General features: G+C 39.7%; 1 protein-coding gene across 1 annotated transcript; it reads left to right on the top strand.

Annotated features, from left to right (window-relative positions):
- The first annotated feature begins 968 nt into the window (after positions 1–968).
- Positions 969–10,900, top strand: LOC124152743 (nuclear receptor subfamily 2 group E member 1-like). Its single transcript, XM_046525782.2, has 7 exons — positions 969–1,110; positions 4,462–4,710; positions 7,584–7,701; positions 7,986–8,365; positions 8,600–8,992; positions 9,409–9,579; positions 10,165–10,900. The coding sequence occupies exons 1-7, from the start codon at positions 1,080–1,082 to the stop codon at positions 10,404–10,406; spliced, it is 1,584 nt and encodes a 527-aa protein (XP_046381738.1). The 5' UTR covers positions 969–1,079; the 3' UTR covers positions 10,407–10,900.
- Positions 10,901–18,777: the final 7,877 nt, after the last annotated feature.

Genomic DNA, 18,777 nt, shown 5'->3' on the forward strand with positions numbered 1-18,777 from the left:
ACTGATCGGTTTTTTCTTACTTTTATCTCAGGTAGGTGAATCAGTGAAAAGGAATTGTCTGTTTGACAATCATTGAACGTTAAGTGTCTTCGTTACAGACACCAATAAAATATGTTGGTTAATATCAGTTGAATCAAGTTTATTAATCCTTTTATTGCAATTGTATACATCGTGTACAGTTGTTCATGTGCATGTATTCCATTCTGCATTTCTTCTAACACTATCATCTCTTATATATATCATATTCGTCTTCCATACCCCAAATGACAGTATCTTATTCTAAACACTAATACAACGTCCTTCCGTAACGCATAAATCTGACAAACACATCTCATTCCAAATATAAATGTCACACAACATTTTTAATAAATCCGCAATTGCGTTAAATCGATTTATTTATGATAATTACCTTACATAGTACATCCTTAAATTCAAAATAATGACAAATAAAATATTTGGCCAAGTTCTGTAATTTAGTTCACGCTTGTGTATAGTAAGCCTACCCCTTTACGCCTGTAAGCGTTTCCCGCCCGTAATGAACACCCCGTAGAGCAATATTTTCTGTGCATTATCCCCGTACAAAGATCAGCGTTAAACGTACAACAGGGTAAAAGCTGAAAGCCCGCTTTGGAGTTGATGACCACAAAATAGCGGCGAATACCCGATTGTATTGTTCGCTTGCCGATCAAGCGAGGCCAGCTTTATCAATCAGGGTGCTATTGTTTGAGAAGTGAGCATTCTAGATGTTTGGTCACGGGGTATTGCGCATTAAACCAACAGAACCTCAATTGGACACCGGTGGTAGGATGAGGAACTTAAATTGGTCCTGAATGAAACCGCTTTGCTGGGGGCGTGTCGACCAATCAGATCGCTCCATTTCTTTGTCGTCCCCATCTGCAAATTCCCAGGAGTTGGTGGTATAAGGGTGGGTTGAAGCGACGATCAGTCATTCTTAACTTAGGCTGGAACGTCAGTGACTTGACAAGACATTACCAGTGCGATCAAAGATACATTCAAACTGAAATACAATCCGCTCGGAAATTGTCGGGCTTTTTTACATCCGATTGAGAAGTTGAGCAATGAGCGCAATTGTTGGTACGGAGAGTATAGGTAAGTTTATTTATACGTTCTGTTTATGTGTATCAATGAAATTTAAGGTTTACAAAATATATAGTTCACTTCGTTTGGGAATCATTTTAGTCGATGTTTAAAATTACAACCAACAATATATTTTAGTTTGATTGTATGTAATTCAATATAGATATTATCTTCAACTAATAATTGTTAAATTAATATGTATTACTTTTAGATATATACGAAGTCAATTTTAAATATATTTTGACACATGGTAAATGTTTTCTGTCATCAAAGAGAAAATTTCATTTTGGTCACAATTTAACTATTGTCAAATGATAACAGTTTCTACATTTGCGACGGCGCTTAAATTGGCATGAATCGTTTACAAATGAATTGTGATATTATTTACATTTAAATAATTGTTTTGGGAGTTTTTTTAATGAGAGTAAGCCTATTAAAATGCTATTAAATAAATGTATTCCAAATATGTTTCATACGTAATAACATACGGCCAATATTTGCAATTATTTCTCTGTTTATATTTAATCAGTACATTTGATTGGTGTTTAGATCCTATGCATTAATTTGATTTTTTTTAAATAGAAAATTTTATTAAAATGAAGTTTCAACAGTTATTGTTTTTTACGTTCAGTTATAGATATGTTTCTCTTTCAAAAATGATGTTACTACGTAATATAAAACATGAGGATTTTGTGATTATCTTTGGCTTACCCTTTTCGCGAACACCTGGTGTCATTGAGGTTCATTGATCCAGTCATATAATTTTTACTGCTGTGTTGGCTTTTTACTCAATGGAATCTGTTTCGGAAAATAGTATAGACTGATTATTCTCTGGCGTTGATTAATAAAATTGTTTATTAATAAAATCTGCATAGTTTTCTGCCGCTCAGAACAATTTGATACTCATAGATAATCAAATGAGGTATATCAAATCCATATCTATAAATAGGGGCGATATATTTGTATTTCATTCAACTCTTGTTATCGCTTTTGGTGATTTTTGGTGCAAAAATTATATAGCATTTCAGAGCAGCTTCTGTAAACCTGAAATATAATTAACTGTCTATAAACCTGTTAGAACCAGGTAACACCTCTTACAACAATATCAGCGCACTTGTGTTTACTATCACACCTGAAAGTAAAATCATTAAAACAACGGGTTAATCACTTCTCTAAACGCTGAGTTAATAAAACACTCTCGCCCCTTTCCCGATTGAGCTTGATAAGCCCGGCGAATTAACAAACCGAATTAAGAAAATACACACATGCACTTGAGAAACAAAAGGTTCCCCGGGAACCTTAATTGAAACGTAAGCTGACGATCAGTCGAGCAACGAAAGTGACTCTTTTCGTTCAAACAGCCATTGGATGCAACATGTGTTTGTTTAAGTAAAGCCCCGGAGGATTAGATCATCATATCCCCAAGAAGGGAGGGGGCTTAACGCGGGTGTAGATATAACACAGCTACCTACTTCAGTTGGGTATCTTGCACCTTGCTTTCAGGTAAAAAACACATCGGCGTTTTCTTTGATGATGTGATTACAGGTGTGACTCTCGTGTACTTATGGTACCTTGCGTGATAAGTTTAATCCCCTGTATTGTTATGATGCTGATGATAATGATGAGGTTCATTGTTACACAACGAAATGTCCATTCACTTTAATATTAATTAACTTTTCAACGAAATATTACGTGCGAGTAGGACATGATTTTAATTGTATAATAACTGTGAACTAGATTTCATGGACTATTAGCTGTAGACCATCTGTTGATAACTACCTTTGGAGTTAGGTACAAGTTATAAAGATTTCAGGAGTGGTATACTCGCATCAAAGTTGGTGATACAAAAGACCCGGTAAAATAAATTTACAAACTTATTTTTCCAACGGTTACAACAATTAAAATTCAAACGATTGTCTAATTTAATTTATTATGGTTTAGGAACCAAGAAAGTTGCCTTTAGTTACCATAATACACTGCGCTGAGGTCTCTTTTTAAAGAGATTAATAAAGATGCAAATAACTTTGTCGACGAGCGTTAAACCATGCGCATCGCGAGGAATAAGGCTATTTTCCTTTGCTATTTTTATCATAAGTAAGGATAAGAATTTATGGATGAACAACTTCTTTATTACAATTAAGAGCGACGTTTCGGTGTTGGTTCTAACACCGTTATCAAGCAAATTCTTATCCTTACTTAGTACTCCAACTTCAAAATGCCTATCAAAGAAGTTATTTCCATCATGCAAAATTGTTAGGCATATATTAGTGCATGTATGAAAATATACACATTCAAATTTAATAATAATAATAATAATTTCCACAAGGATGCGACATTATTACATACCCGGTAGTCAAGATTAACGGATTGATATATTAATTGGCATTACCTACCTATGAGGCCAATTCTCAAGAAACTAAAGGATCACATTGTCAAAGATTACTATACATATCGACAAAATATGAATAGAAATCAACTGGTCCAGCCTAAACCGTAATGAGATGACGCTAAATACTGCCCGGTCGGGCTTCCGTGTATTGTAATGTAGTAATCAGTTACACCATACTGCGAAACGAAATAACTGGGGAAGTTTATTATAACAATGTAAGTCATCAGCCCTCAATAGAACGCAATGTTAGCTAAAGATGGCAGGATTACGGAAAGTTAAGGGGATTGTTCAACGTTCTGCTACCCCTGGTGATTAAGGCTAAACCTAGGTTGACGGTTGAGACCCGCTAGGGTCAGTGTGAGGGGCGACAGGTGCGAATGAGTTGGTACTCGGATCGGTTTGGTAAATTATTATATGAAATTGAACGATATGATTTTGATACAAGCGCAGGACTCGGATACGGAAATCATAAATCGTGCGTGTTAGATAGGGATTAGATATGTTATATGACAAAAACCCACGGAGTACGATTGGAACGTTTTGTAGGGGGAGACTATTTCAATATTTATTGATTATACATGAGGTGTGTGTGTGGGTGTGGGGTGTGTGTGTGAAGTAACCCTGGATTTTTTGGGGGGAGACTTTTTCAATATTTATTGATTATACAAGAGGTGTGTGTGTTAGTGGGGTGGGGTGATGTAACCCTGGATAAGTATGTAAAACAAAGAAGTCAGTCTAATTTTTTCGTTCTAAATACTGACGAATAATTTAGCATACTTAAGTAGTTATGCGCTTTATACATGTAGTAGTAGTAGGAGTAGTAGTAGTAGTAGTTTCATTATCATTATTAATAACTGAATTTTCGTTCATTTTCAACGAAATCACATGGCATATTTAGCGATGTATGTAAGACAAATATGAGGATGGTTATTAATCAAGATACTATGACTGACATTAAATCATTTTTCACACAGTTGACAGTAGCAGCTTAAGTATGAAGAAACCCGATGCCTTGTGTCTGGTGTGTGGCGATAAGGCCTCCGGGAAACACTACGGCGTACAGAGCTGCGACGGCTGCCGCGGCTTCTTCAAACGGAGCATCCGCAGGAACCTCGACTACGTCTGCAAAGAAAATGGCAACTGCATCGTCGACGTTGCCCGCCGTAACCAGTGTCAAGCATGCCGCTTCAAGAAGTGTTTGGAGGTCAAGATGAATAGGGATGGTATGTAACTTTGAACGTTGAGTTTTATTCATTATTTAAACGTTTTTCATCGTTAAACAGTAAAAGAAATTATTTGAAATTAGTGGGTTTTGTAAAGTTGGATTTTGGGAAAAATAGAATTTACAGAAGCGAATTTACTGGTTTCAATGACGATTTAGCGAAGAAAGTTTCTTTCAAATCGTCTTTCAAAATGCTACGGGGAAAGAAATTGCGTCTGGTTAAGAAAATAATGTAACATGCTTGCGTCATCATGGGTAGTTAATAGTGTACAAAAAGTATGTATGATTATATGTCGGTTCGAAGTTTTGGAGCAATATTATCATCATTCTAATTTGAAACCCCGTCAAACCAAATGTTAGCGCTTTAATCTAAATCTCCCTGCGATAAGTGTAAAATGATTACCTGTGTATGTTTTTAGTGCATTTCGAAAACACGCATCATATGCATGTGCATGCTGCAGAATTTCTGTATGTTTTTCATCAGTACTGTATGTAGGTATGTAGGTATGTAGGTAGATGGGTGGGTGGGTAGGTAGGTAGGTAGGTAGGTAGGTAGATAGGTAGGTAGAGACGAGGTCTATATGCGAATATGGTTGTCGTTAGAGGCGACTTATGGGGTCGGGTGGTCAGGCTCACTGATGTCGTTGATGCATGTCATCGTATCCAAATAACTCGGAGCCATGCTCATGATGTCAATCACTGAATTGTCTGGCCCGATTATTTATTCGATTATGTACAGACCGTAGTCATATAGACGAGTGCGGCGCTAAAAAACAAAAATATATGGTTCTGTACAGTTATAGCGCGTGTGTGTGTAGATGTGAAGTACATGTACACACCACATCAATCACTAAACTCGAATGTAATGCTTCCTCGAGGTATTGTAGAGGTATTGTCGAGGTACGGCGAGTGATCTGATGTGTTGGTGAGGAGCGTGTGGTGCGGACGTTCAGAGATACTCGAGATAGCAACATCCCACAGAAATAGCCCGTTGCTCAATATATCGATGGGTTTGTTTCAACAATCACTTCCACGCTGTTTGTTCGTCTAACTAAGCGAGCCATTATCCCAATTAAACAATTGTCACGTCCGTCCTTCTAAGCTCCCAAACACACAGTGGATTGGTTTCAGTCACAAAGTTCAGTAATCATGTTTGGGGGGTCAAAACCACGAATTGGAATGCAAACATCTGGTTTCATTTCCCGGATATGAATGCAAGTTCTGGTTTTCGATTTTGTATCAGTTTTGATGAAGTTCCGCGGTATTATCACCTGATCATTCTCAGGGGTCCCGGTTTCCGATTTCTCTTGCACGAGCCATTCGATCTTGCACGTGACTTGACACTCTCGCGAGATCTCCGCCAAGTCACGTCAAATAGCTGTTCGTTCTCACTATAAGATTATCGTCTGTCGATGAATTAGAAATTCAAACAAATAATTATATTCAAAACAGAATAAACACCTTCAGACTATTGACCTCGCATCCATGACCTGGGAATAATTTCCAGACGGCTGTTGGTTGATTTTAAGAATGATGGAAATATGATTAAGTGAATAGCCAACTAATTCCCTTTGTTGTCTTAAATACACCTGTCAGGGGCTTATGCCTGTCTCAAAACTCATCGCTTAACTCCATCATCATATGACACTTCCATGCGCGCGCATCCACGTTCTGCTCTCGCCCGTTGCGAGATCTACACGTGTTTGTATTTACCGGACAGATTAATGCATCATGACCACTTTTCCTCAACCCACAGGTAAACTCAGTCGATTCACTTAGCGTCTAAAGTTACCTCCCTTTGTGCATCTAAAACTGTGGAGGGGTAAAATTATAACGGTAGTCTTATTCAGGTTCAGTGTCGCACCTGCAGACGGTCACATTCAAAGGAGTCGCGTGCACCGGCACTGCGGATAATTGAGAGACAAACACTCGGCGTTAAGAGGCAAATGCCGCAGGACTCAAGTGCTCCCCTCCCCGCCCCTTTCCCTCCCGGGCCCTCGATCAATCCGGAACGTTACTCCGATTCAAAGGCGTCGCTTACTAACGATACTTGGAGTGGTCTCCTGTCACCGCATTTACTACACGTGACTTCCGTCAGATATCGAAAATTAGAGATTGGAGCAAGCGAAACGAACTATGTGAGAACTTCAAGGGCCGTCAATGACGATGATTCAATTTTATTGAATATTATCGTCGTCAATTACCTTTGCCTGTTTATTATATGAAGAGGTGGTTTGATATTTATCTGAGGGAAATGTTTGCACCGAGGCATGGAGCCGCGTTCATATGACCGCCATTCCTGTCGTTGTGAGCTGGGAACATGACAGCGTGCCTTGTTTGCTTTCAATTCATCTCACTCCGCGCTCTCTACCCGATCCAAGTTTTGTAAAGAACCTATTGATTCCCTTGCCAGCTTCCTGACTATAGCCCTAGAACGTATGAAATCAGAGCCGCCATAAAGGCCACTCCAACTTTTGCTTTAACTCCAAGGCTACCTGATATATTGAACATTTGCATTTCATTTGTAAGTCAATTAGACTCAATCAAAACCAACAAGACAGTCTATAAGAGTATAAATAATTAATCGGTTAAACACGCTGTGGTTGATATTGATCAGAGGTAGTTTCGGAAAAACAGATAAGAACCAGCCTTTGCTTTTATTCTTGCAGTATTATTTTTTCCTCTGTCAAACCATCACTGAAGAAATGAGAAAACAGTAACTTAAAACATTCTGTTAAAACGCAAGAAACGTTTTATTTGTTTTAGTAAATTATAATCAAATGTATCGGATCAATAGCATGTATGAAGCTCTATCGACAGCTGGTGTGCGTGTATGTTTTGTAGATGTGTTATCTTATTGTGGCTCTGTTCCAGCTGTGCAGCACGAACGCGCTCCCCGATGCTATCAGTACAAGAGGGACAGTCCAGACAATATCAGATTAGACGAGAAGCAGGCTTACGCACCGCTGACTGATTTCATGGACCGTACAAGGTAAGTAGTTCACCCATCTGGAAGATTGTCTTTAAGATGATTTCAGTCCACTGCTTCTTCGCAGAACAGGACAGGTCACCATGACATCTTGTTAGAAATCGAACCTGATCTTCTGAGTGATACGCATCACTTATCAGACCTATCTCGCCAGTTCGTAATTTATGACGTGTCGTATATGTTTTATTTACCTATATTAACTCATTCGATGATGGAGAGTGTTTATGTGACTGCTTCTAAATAACATTGTTTTATGTGTATTGATTTTAGAATTGATCTATTCACAGATTCGAGTACCCCCAGTACCCCCAATACAGCTCTCCCGTTGCTATGGCACCCGAGTATGGTTACCCAGCATTCTCCCAGCTTCATCTTCAGCTGGCAGAGCAGCAGAGACGGAACAGTCTGTTGGCTGGCGCTGGACTGACCCCACCTACCTTGCCAAGCAACATGATACACATGACCGGACTAGCCAACGGGATTCCTCCACATATTCCTCCAATGCCATCCATGAACGAGAGCATCAGTAGCAGCAACAGCAGTCACACAGAGAGCGACGATGACGTGAAGAAAACGTCTTCGAAGGTCAAGGATACACCATCACCAGCGATTAGCAAAGGGAGGTCACCAAGTCCCAACAAGTCGAGTTCCGATGACAGTATGAAAGGTAATAATAATAATAATAAGAAGAAGAAGAAGAAGAAGAAGAAGAAGAATTGCAAATATAAAATATATCCACACTTGGGCGTGCCTGAAGGGTATACAAGTCAGAGTTCTATTTTAACACAGGATATCAGAATGCCATATATCATAAGAATGTTTTTTATATTATGCTGCATTAAATGTTTCAACATTTCTTTCAATTTTTTTTTTAATACAACGATTTGTCCTTTTTGTCCAGATTCACCATCTTCCAACCGTTCCTCTGATACTTCCATGCCCTCTGTATCCATGGTAACACCAAACTCATCCACATCGTCAGCCTCCTCTTTCCACGCCCCCTACAGCATGAAGACCTCTACCCCCGGTGGCGCCGTCCCTCCCCCTCCTCCACAGTTCCCTACTCATCTTCATCTCCTCCAAACAAACGCTGATCACGGATCGTACGTCAATGCGGCTGCCGAGAATACGTACGAAACTGCAGCTCGTCTCTTATTCATGTCTGTGAAGTGGGCACGAAATATCCCATCATTCCTACACCTTCCGTTCCGGGATCAGGCCATCTTACTGGAGGAGTCATGGAATGAACTGTTCGTTCTCAGCGCAGCTCAGTGGGCATTGCCCATTGATGCAGGTAAATAAAATTAATGTTTATAATAATAGGATACGCTCTCCTTTTCACTAACAATCGGTTTCATCACTATTTAATAGTGATCCATAAACACATGCTCATGCTATTGTCGGAATCAAACAATGGACTCAGCTTTTAGCATCTGTTTCTAATGATTTCGGAAAGGGTTATCGCATTTTCCGAGTTAAAGAAAATATTGCAAGTTGATTATTTTTTATGGAAGGTCCCGTATAGGTGCAAGATTCCCTAGATCAAGCCCTAACTTATGCGTGGTTTGCGTTCATATTTTTCAAACGCTCGTTAGAAAATATTCGTAAAATATCAGTTTTAGTAAAATTTTATGAACGAATTCAATATATCGTTATTGCCTGAAGAATGTTGGAAATTACCAGCTTAACGTTTCTCGATCTTGTTTTCAGCTTCTCTTCTGTCTGCTGGTGGTATGACGACGGAGACACAGACGTCGGACAAGTCATCGACAGTGTACACGCAGATTCGGTTGTTGCAGGACGTCATCGCGAGATTCAACAACCTCCGAGTGGATGCTACGGAATATGCCTGTCTGAAAGCAATCGTCCTTTTTAAGTGTGGTGAGTAGTGTTATTGTACACAAATCAGACTCCCATGTTTTCCCATTGAAATAATATATTTATACCTATGATATAATTCATCTATTGCATTATGTTATCCGAAACAACATTTTGCCATCAGTATAAATGAGACGATGGGGAAAGCGTTGGCTATTGAAGCCGAAGACCGGTTTCGATTCACAATATGGGTTCAATGCGTAGCGGGACGGTGGGGTAGCCTAGTGGTTAAATCGTTCGCTCGTCACGCCGAAGGCCCAGGTTCGATTCCCCACATGGGTACACTGTGTGAAGCCCACTTCCGGTGTCCCCCGCCGTGATATTGCAAGTCTAATGCTAAAAGAGACTAAAACCATACTTACTCACTCACTGAATGTGTACCATTCTGGTGACCCGCCGTGGTATTGCTGGCGTATTGCAAAAAGAGGCGTAAAACCTCACTCACTCACTCTCCTGTATATATTTGTGAGCACAATTCTCAATAGATGTTATAACAGAGACTCACGGGTTAATTAACGTACATTAAACTCAGCCAGCCATCTATTTTCATAGTTGCAACAACTTGAATACACGTGTTCCCTGTTTCAGAAACCCGTGGTTTGCGAGATTCCCTCCAGGTGGAGACACTACAAGACCAGGCCACACTCATGCTCAGCGAGTACACGTTTACCCAGCATCCCGCGAGTAAGATGAGGTTCGGAAAGCTTCTTCTTCTCCTTCCGGCGCTGAGAACAATTAGTTCCAGAACAATCGAGGAGATATTCTTCCGACGTACAATCGGCAGTATTCCCATCGAGAGGCTGTTGTGTGATATGTTCAAGTCGAGTTAAACCATCTTGATAAAAACCATCTTGACATTCTGGTTGTGGAAAATAGTGCAGACAATATTGTTGAGTTTGACTGCGCATGCGTTGTTGGAAACGAGTCAAGGTTCATGTCATGGCGGCGAAATGTAGATCAAGGCAGCCATGTTGAAATGGACATAAGTCACGTGACAAACACGTTCTGAAGTGCAATTTATCCGTCTAGTCATTTGAATCATAATATATTTAAGTCTTTGCCATATTTTATTGATTATATTTCAATGTCCGGTCATGAACCATCGATGTGACGATTATTGTTGATATCGTGATGGGTGTCTGTTTGTTAATGATAAGTTGTTATTGGCAACGTGATGTGTACATGGTATATGTTGTATGTTGTCGTGTATATAGCTTGTACATAGCCAGTCTCGTGTAATAATGTGTATTATGAACAGTTGTATATATCATGTATATAGCATATCATGTGGTATGTATCACGTGGTCAGTGTGGCCTAATATAGTGCAATAAACACACAAGTATGAAAAAGAAACTGTTTTCTTCTCAGTGTTTTTTCGACAAATGTGACCAACCATGAGATAAGGTACCTTATGGGTAAAAAAATGACATTTTGACTTCTCATTATATATTAAACCTACAGTATCTCGGGAACCCAAAATACAATTCACAAGCTTCAATACTTATTTATTACAAAGGTATATGGCATCAAACATTTAGACTCATTTCCCGACTAAAAATGTTTATGAAATAATTGCAGTTTTTAGATATAATTAATTGAAAGTAGACATGTATGATGAAAGGTTTTGAAATAATGTTTTTATTACAATTACGAACTAACGAGAGAAAAATAAGATATGTTTGTACGACCGCACACATGGCGATATTTACTGAAGTAAGTTGACGTCAAACGTCTTTATGACGTCACAGCACAATTGTATCCTACCCATATGGTCCTTATTCTCCTGGTGGGTCACAAATATACATCACTTGATGACACTACGTCTCAGTAACATGGTCCTCCCTTGTTTTAAAATCTTATGGCAATACCTAGTCTCTACTTACCGAACGACGATGACGTGAAGAAAACGTCTTCGAAGGTCAAGGATACACCATCACCAGCGATTAGCAAAGGGAGGTCACCAAGTCCCAACAAGTCGAGTTCCGATGACAGTATGAAAGGTACTACTACTACTACTACTACTACTACTACTACTACTAGTAATAATAATAATAATATAAAATATATCCACACTTAGGTGTGCCTGAAGGGCATACATAAGTGATAAAAGTGATAAAAGCCCTATTTTTATACTTACCGAACTCCGACTAAACTGGCCTCTAAGTATTCCGAATGTCCCGAGCATTACCTCGTTGTATACCCTATACAAAGTGGACCCTGCCTAACCCGTCCTCTGCCACCAGATTATCCTGTTTGAACTCCTGTTGTATAATTATACTACACAACGGACACTGTGCAAACCGACCTCTCCATATTCTGATCAACTCATTTGTATCTACACAGAGGCGGATGCTTTTCTGGGACAGGTGGTGCAGATTTTCATATTTATATATACTTATATTGCTACATAAGCGAGTTACAAGGTATAGCATGAAGAATAATTACATATTAAACACATGCAAGTTATAATAACATTGTCAGAGAATACCACCGTACACCATAGTAACGCATTTTCTTATTAACTTCCGTCCATCTATTGAAAGCGGTAGAGTCTTCGAATTACAGTACATGAGTGAGAACAACAGGTATCTGGATCAGTATCAACAGGTGGCTTACAGGACAACAAACAAGCTTTCACGCTACAGGGTCAGATTCAGCTTTTACAGAAGGGCACAGGGACGATGGAGGCATACTTTCCCATTTGTCATTGTAGGTCATCTTTTCACTGACACTCATGACGGCACATGGAGATAACGTATGCTGAGTGCACATGTACTCGTTATTAGTTAGAGTTACATACGGTTCGGGTACTGTATTAGACACGTCACTTTACTTACACTGTCCCGGGGTTGTATTTCACACAAACTGACCAATAACAAGTTCCTGTGCCGAATGGCGTTTGTTTGTTTGTTTGTTGTTTAACGCCGCACTTAGCAATATTCCAGCTATATGACGGTGGACTGTGAGTGAGTGAGTGAGTTGGGTTTAACGCCGCTTTTAACAATATTCCAGTTATATCACGGCGTGTCAGCTTAATGTGGGAGGAAAGCCCGTGATGCAGGTCTCCAACGTTTACCACTTCGGTGAAACCAACGAGCACGGGTATGGTGCTGACAAACCTAGAAACATAATTGGGGCGAACCGGGATTCGAACCCACAATCATAGGTTTCTGGCGTGCCCAAGGGACGCAACCCTGCGCAGCGAATCGCGGCGCCTTAGACGACTGGGCCCCCCGGGCCCCCCGGTGGACTGTAAATAACCGAGTGTGGACCAGACAATCCAGTGATTGACATCATGAGCATCGATCTATGCAATTTGGATACGATGACATATATTAAGCAAGTCAGTGCGCCTGACCACCCTATCCCGTTAGTCGCCTCTTAACGCAAGCATGGGTTGCTGAAATCCAATTCTAACCCAAAATTGTCACGGGACGTGTGGGTTAGACCTATTTTAACCTAGATCTTCACACCTGATGAATATCTGTCATCAGCCATCTTAACACCTGTCACCATTTGCTCCACAGTATTGATCAATTCCAAGGGTTTACAGCATGCACACTAGCTGCATTGGCAGACCCAGGACCAAAGTCTTGTGTCACCCACAGGAGTGTCTTGCGATAGTTACATCACCACATAATGTAAATAAACAGATGTCTCACACATCCGCCACCATGGTACTATCTGACTGGACCAGCAGAGGCTGCAACATTTTAGTTTTGCGTATCATGGAAAGATAAAAATGTCCCTATGAAAAGAGGAGTAGTATGTTTCAACCAAGGCTCTATTCTGTTCATGCTCCAGTATGAGACCTGCATTATTTAGTGTAAGTCTTGTCGAAAAAATGTTGTGTATTTGTGTCCTGGTTATAAGGGGAGGAACGTGTGGCCCATTCGTCTAAGGCGCTGGAATTCCCTTGCAGAGTTACGTCCCTTGGATATGCCCGATTCCTATGAGTCTGGACACCCCCGATTATGTTTCTAGGTTTGTCAGCACCATATCCGTGCTCGTGGGTTCCGCCAAAGTGGTAAACGTCGTACGACTTCGGGCTTTCCTCACACACTAAGTTGACATGACGTGATATAACTGGAATACTGTTCTAAGCGGTGTCATTCAATCTGGTTCTAACGCAGTCTGACAAAAAGAATTTCATGATTATTTCCTATAGAGCCAGGGACGTACTGAGGACTGATATTTGTCCTGATCAATAACTGTCTAATGAAACCCTTAACGCCCAATAACAACAGGACAACAGGACAACAGGACATCAGGACAACAAACAAACAAATAAGTTACTGTTCATAGGGCTGTTTATCAAGGTAGCAAAGTATGCAAAATATTTTAATAAAAATACAAAACACGTCATGGTTACCATGACAATTGTTTACTGAGATTGTCAAACAAAAGCACATACTGAGCGAATATATTTCATCAAAACTGATATCAGTATATTATTTCAACGTTTTGACTGCGCAGTTTTATGGTTTGTTTTGTTTGTTTGTTGTTTTACGCTGCATTCAACAATATTCCAGCTGTATGACGGCGGTCTGTAAATAATCGAGTCTTGACTTGAATGATGTGTGTCCTCGTATTCCATTAGCGTAGATCGATGCTCATCATGTCAAGCACTGGACTGTCAAGACTCGATTATTCACAGGTCGCCATAGCCACAATATATAGTACAGACAGTTTATTCAGTAATCTATATATACATGTATAATTCCCCGGTGGGGACCCTGGGTTGTATAGCATGTGTCCCCAGCACCCCATTGCTGGTGGTAAAACTATCATTAAACAATAAATCCCTCTGATATTTCACCTTCAACGAGATGGAATTTTACAAAGGCAAACTGGCCTTTATTTTCAAACCTTAAGCACAAACAAAATAAATCCTGATTGTTTCAGGGATATTGTTGATCTTATTCAGCTTTTTTCTGACGTTATGAATGACATTGTCAATTAATGTATTCCAAAGTCCTCTACAAATCGGCACGCCGTAAACCATGGTTCAACACTGATTGTAAACAAAGCTAGGAAAAAGGCAGAAAAATATTTCCTCCACCGCACAACCGTCCATAACTTAAATAAATTGTTAAATAATAATGTTAAATGCAAAAGCTCGTCGTACGTTTAATCAGAATCAATCTTGGCGAAACTATGTTTCGAAAATATATACCAGAACACCAATGTCTAAGGTTTGGAATATGGTGCAACGGAGTGAGTGAGTGAGTTGGGTTTAAAATGTGGGAGGAAAGCCCAAAGTGATGCAGGTTTCAGACGTTTACCACTTCGGTGAAACCAACGAGCACGGGTATGGTGCTGACAAACCTAGAAACATAATCGGGACGAACCGGGATTCGAACCCACAATCAAAGGTTTCTGGCGTGCCCAAGGGACGCAACTCTGCACAGCGAATTGCGGTGCATTAGACGACTGGGCCACCCGTGCCCCATGGTGCAAAGGGTTAAAGGTAAAGGTTCTAAATCCATCTTAAGGATTGTGACACATTATTAACTACTAAAACTGATATAGCAAATAAATCGGGAGAAACTGTAGCTAAACATTCATCCCCATCAAAATCTACCTCAAAATTTCCGAAAGTTAAAAAACAAGTAGAAAGAAAGAAAATTAATTTTAATTCTGATAATGGCGAGGATTATAATGAAATCGATACATACCGTCCTAGGGCAAGTTCATGATACTTCTACAGGTGCTGATAATATCCGTTATCTATTATTTAAACATTTACCAGATTCCTGTTTAGAGACATTGTTAACTATGTTTGGTATAATCTAGACAACGGGTAATTGCCCCTCATCGTGGCGAAGTGCTGTCATAATTCCAATACCAAAACCTGGCCGTGATCATATTGATCCTTCTAATTATAGACCAATATCACATACAAGCTGTGTTTGCAAGACCATGGAAAGAATGGTAAATAACAGACTTGTATGGTATTTAGAAACCAATAATCTTTTAACAAATATTAAAAAAGATCTTTAGAAAAAATAGAAGTACCGTTGGCCACTTGGTTTGACTGGAGACATTTGTGAAAAATGCTATCAATATTAAACAACATGCGGTATCAATATTTTTCGATATAGAAATAGCGTACGATACGACCTGGAAATTTATCATGTCGAGGTAAAAATATGCTCACGATTGAGAGACAGTTACAACTTTGTCCAAATAAAATCAATGTTTCGGCAGAGCAGAACGGATTCAGGTTTTCTAAGTCAAAACAAATTGCATTCATTTCTGTCGAAAATATATGCTTGAACTTAAAGTTGTAAAGGAAGTTAAATCTTTAGGAATAATGTTTGGTCATCATCTTACTCTCTTACCACATATTAAATATATGAAAGCTAAATGTCTGAAGTCATTGGATTTATTGAAAGAAGTTCTTCTTCAAAGCGGGGAGGGGACCAGTCACTCCTCCTTCACTTATATTCATCACTTGTCGGTTCTAACGTCGATTATGGCTCCATAATCTATGGTGGAGCTTGTAAAAGTAACCTCAAAATACACGATCCTTTACATCATCAAGGTCTAAAACTTTGTCTTGGATCTTTCAGAACTTCTCCCATTGACAGTCTGTACGTTGAAGCCGATGAGCCATCACTTAATCTATCTTTACAGTATATCACAAAGTTACAATCCAGTGAGTCCAATCCTGCATACAGCTGTGTGTTTAATCCTTTTATGGGGATTTGTATAGTAAAAAGTCATCTCTTATTCCGGCTCCTGTAAAAAGAATTAAACCATTTATTTCTGCTGCTCACATTGAACTTGCAACTATATCTCCTTTCCAGTTGCTGTCTTCTCCCCCTTGCAATTGGTAAAGCCACATGTAGACCTCTCATTGACGAACTAAAGAAATCAGAAACAATTACAGTACCAACAAAAATATAATCAGTTAAGAAATACATGCAATACTTATAAATCAATATTTACAAATGGATCCAAGGATGGTGGCGCTGTTGTCAGCGCCAGTCGTTGGATCCAAAACTCTATCAGCTAGATTACCAGGTAACCCTTCCATGTTTACAGCCGAATCAAAGGTCATTTTAACAGCTCTGGATTATATTAAACAGTCTAAACACTAGCAATTCATTTCTTTTTCAGAGTCTCTGTCCTATCTTCAGGCTATTGAAATTTATTTCGTGTCAGCATCCAGTTTTACTCGACATCATTGAATTACGTAATAACCTTGCTACAGGCTGCACTCTGTGACACCACTCTAAATTCCATACAGCGATAATAAACCTGTGGTCTAATGTTACATCCGAGATCTAATGCAAAAGAAGTGGGACTCCCAAGTATGTTTCAATAAATTGTAATTTGATACAAATGTAAATTGTAATTTGATACGTTGTCAGACATACCGGTGAGAGCTAACACGCTCATTTCAGTTCGAGTCCAATCTTCCTATGTAAAAATCTGTCACAGCAACCCCCTTACTAAAGACGTTCACCAAACACAATTACCCGAGAAGATGCTTGTGAATACAACCGAGTCATCATTCAACTAGAAGGTGTAAGCAGGTGTGTCAGTAAGGAATGTGAGCCATGAAACATGAAACCCCCTCAACACCTCAGAGCTGCAGAGTCATCGGGACATATGGACACCATCAGGGACTTGTAAGTGGACGATCGTGTCAAAAGCAAGACATTGTGCCAAGTTTTAAACATACAAAACAGATCCTGATAACCCCAACGTGTTAAGTTGGCATCATTGGAGCATGCTGGTTGTGACGATTGATAAACTGCTTTGTATAGTTTAGCGATAAGATACATGTATATGGAGTATATTAGAGTAGGTTCATTCCTGTACATGAAGCGGTGTAACTGGCAGGGGTTGGAGAAGGTAACCTGTTACCACACCTAAAGAAGAAACATTATTTTGTTAAATTCAGAATTATTCAATCACATAAATAAACAAACATGACGATCAGATCTGTGCTGTCCTTAAAGTTGGTGATAGTGGACGGACGATGCACTGACATAACTGTTAAAGTGAGCTGTAAATCAGAAAGAATTAATTCCTGGAGTATAGATGATTCGTTAATAATTTCAGTTTTACTTACCACATCTAGAGAGGTAACACCAGATAAACGTGGTCGCCAATGCTAGCTGGAGGCTGAGGCTTGTGGCCACTGAGGCTGGTCACCTATCGCTACCACTTTGAAGACGTCCTCACAGTCCATTCTGTTGTCAGCCATTGCCCAGGAAAATCCCCAACAACTGACTATCAATCTGCAAACACCAAATGAAAACTAAAAGTTTGAAAGTACTCCAACACAAGGGACATGTGAAGATTTGGGGTAGAATAGGTATTCAGCAACCCATCAGTGTCGGGTGGTCAGGCTCGCTGGCTTGGTTGATGCATGTCATCGTGTCCCAATTACGTGGGTCGATGCTCATGATGTCAATCACTGGATTGTCTGGTCCAGAGTCGATTATTTACATATATCGATTATCGCTGAGTGCGGCGCTGAACAAGAACTTATTTCTTAAATAAGTAAACATAGTATTTACAAGCCTAAACGGCCCGTGAAGATCCGGGGTGGAATAGGTCTTCAGCAACCCATGCTTGCCGTAAAAGGCGACTATGCATGTCGTAAGAGGTGACTATAGGGATCGGGTGGTCAGCCTCGCGGACTTGGTTGATGCATGGCATCGTATCACAATTGCGTGGATCGATGCTTATGATGTCAATCACTGGACTGTCTGGTCCAGACTCGATTATTTACAGACCGCCGTCATATAGCTGGGAAATTGCTGAGTGCGGTGTAAAACAACAACTTATTTCCTAAACAGGTAAAGATAGTTTTTACAACCTTTACTGAACATGCAAGGGAAAAAAACACTCCCAGAAATAACGTTCACCCAAGGAATGAAGGTTCGATTCTCCGTGTCGGCATAAGTTTTCTCTCTTATTCAAAAAAAAGATCTCTAATGATTTGCCATAGCGTGTAATTTAATCAACTGAAATTAGGATATAATGTTATTTATCATCCAAAACTGGCTCCCACAGGAGATATCGCTTGGATGAGATCAAGCGATATCTACACTGTAGATATCGCTGCAATGAAATTACATCACAATGCTTTGCAGACCATTGTGACGTCACTGGTTACCATGACGTCACAATCAAATGACATCACTAATGGCTCTGCTACTGAAGCTGTTAGCAGTACT

Source organism: Haliotis rufescens, unplaced genomic scaffold (genome assembly GCF_023055435.1).
Source record: "Haliotis rufescens isolate VD_foot unplaced genomic scaffold, xgHalRufe1.0.p SCAF_8, whole genome shotgun sequence".
Classification (NCBI taxonomy): domain Eukaryota; kingdom Metazoa; phylum Mollusca; class Gastropoda; order Lepetellida; family Haliotidae; genus Haliotis; species Haliotis rufescens.